The following is a 1,864-nucleotide window of genomic DNA, read 5'->3' as shown; positions in this document are numbered from 1 at the left end:
ATCCGTAGAAGGTTCCAACTGGGCCGCCTGCCCCCAGTCTATTGCTTCACGAGAACCTCAAACCGAGGTCGGGACTACCTCTCGGCTTGAGCTGACGTGAGCCTTTCTGGAAAGAGGACAGAGTTCAAAGGTTAAGTCGGATGTATTCGGTGTTTGACGGCCCAGGTGCCACGATGCGGCTTATCGCTCTGAGACGTAAAAAAAGTCTGCGGTATCGTTCTTCGCCCGGATGACTAATATTACCGTTGCCAGGGACGACGGTTTGGCGATCCTTAGCAATAGCGAGGTCATTTCGTGGAGGTTAATGAGACAGATTCTGAAGGAAGGTATGGAGGCGGTGAGAGAGAGATAGATAGAGAGAGAGAGAGAGAGCACAGATGGTAGAAATACCACAGTAAGAAGCTCAGATGACAGTCGATTCAAATGCGGTGGGCTGTTAGCGAGCCATATGCCGCTAGCTAAATGACAAGTTTAAAAAAAAACAACAACAAAAAAACCCAAAACGCGTAGCAGGCTTAAAGTCAAACACAACTGCTTCTATGCGGCTTCACGGCAGAAAGTTGCACTTTAATACAGTAGATCTTTAACAGCAACATTCTCATATATAGATATATATATATAGATAGATAGATATATAAAAAAAAAACACCAGCCCTATAATTTTGCTTGTTTAACACACTTATATAAAGCCCCCAACTTTTCACAGGTATTAAGAGAGTGCAGACCTGATAATAAGAACATGTTTGTAGAATATAATATTTATCTTGAGTATGTGAAGTTGTTTTTTGTTTTTGTTGTTTTGTTTTTTTTGTTCAACGTACACATGCTAGTATTGTTCAAATTCATGTGCATCCCAGACATTCAAACACTGAAGTGGTTGGCTATCTGTGTGTGTGTGTGTGTGTGTGTTTGTTCTCTGTGTTCTCTGTATGTTTATGGAGGAACGGTTCTTAGAAAGCGGCTATGTGCTACATTGATTAGTTGTGCTGTCCAAACCTCCTCAACTTCCTTCTATCTATCCATCTATCTAACTATCTCTCCCTCCCTCTCTTCATCGTATCCCTCCATTTCTCTTGCCTGTCCGAGCCTCAGTCGGACCACTCGTTTTCTCTTGCCTGTCCGAGCCTCAGTCGGACCACTCGTTTTCGTCCAGCTCCGAGTCGTCGTCGGATTCACTGTACTCCACGGCGATGCGGCGGGACAGGATGGTGGCCACGTCATTCCCCACCGGCTCCTTCTTCGCCTCCTGCTCCCTCTGCTCCTGGACCTTCCTCAACTGGATACCTGAGAGACAGACAGACAGACAGACAGACAAAGAGAGAGATAGAGAGGTAGACAGACAGACAGAGAGAGAGATAGAGAGACAGTCAGACAGACAGACAGAGACAGAGAGAGAGAGAGACAGACAGACAGACAGACAGAGAGAGAGACAGACAGACAGACAGAGAAAGAGAGACAGACAGACATACAGACAGAGAGAGAGAGAGACAGACAGAGAAAGAGAGGGAGAGAGAACCAGAGAGAGAAGGACAGAGGGAGAGAGAGAGAGAGATAAAGTTGTCATATATTTATTCCAATCCTGATTAGAAATAACAACAGTGCAGCAGGCAAAACAAAAGCACCTCTATCCCATTCAGTTAAAAGTTTACATACAGTTAAGCCTCAATCAATCTCTCTTTCTCTCTCTCTCTCTCTCTCTCTCTCTCTCTCTCTCTCACTTTCTCTCTCTCTCTACCCCAACTGCTCTCTCTCTTTTTCACTCTCTCTCTCTCCCCACCTCTCGCTCTCTCTCTTTCTCACTCTCTCTCTCTCCCCACCTCTCGCTCTCTCTCTTTCTCACTCTCTCTCTCTCCCCACCTCTCTC

At 45.6% G+C, this 1,864-nt stretch overlaps 1 protein-coding gene across 1 annotated transcript in view; it reads right to left on the bottom strand.

Moving 5' to 3' along the window:
- Nucleotides 1-692: 692 nt before the first annotated feature.
- The window catches only part of zgc:109889 (wiskott-Aldrich syndrome protein family member 3), a 23,318-nt gene continuing 22,146 nt past the window's right edge, over nt 693-1,864 (bottom strand). The window contains exon 10 of the mRNA XM_030780541.1: nt 693-1,284. Coding sequence (XP_030636401.1) covers nt 1,127-1,284 — 158 coding nt within the window. The 3' untranslated portion in view covers nt 693-1,126. The remainder of the gene's footprint in view (nt 1,285-1,864) is intronic.

The sequence above is a fragment of the Chanos chanos genome, chromosome 7 (genome assembly GCF_902362185.1).
Source record: "Chanos chanos chromosome 7, fChaCha1.1, whole genome shotgun sequence".
Classification (NCBI taxonomy): domain Eukaryota; kingdom Metazoa; phylum Chordata; class Actinopteri; order Gonorynchiformes; family Chanidae; genus Chanos; species Chanos chanos.
Note: the sequence above shows the minus strand (reverse complement) of the source record. Positions and strands in the feature narration are given on the sequence as shown.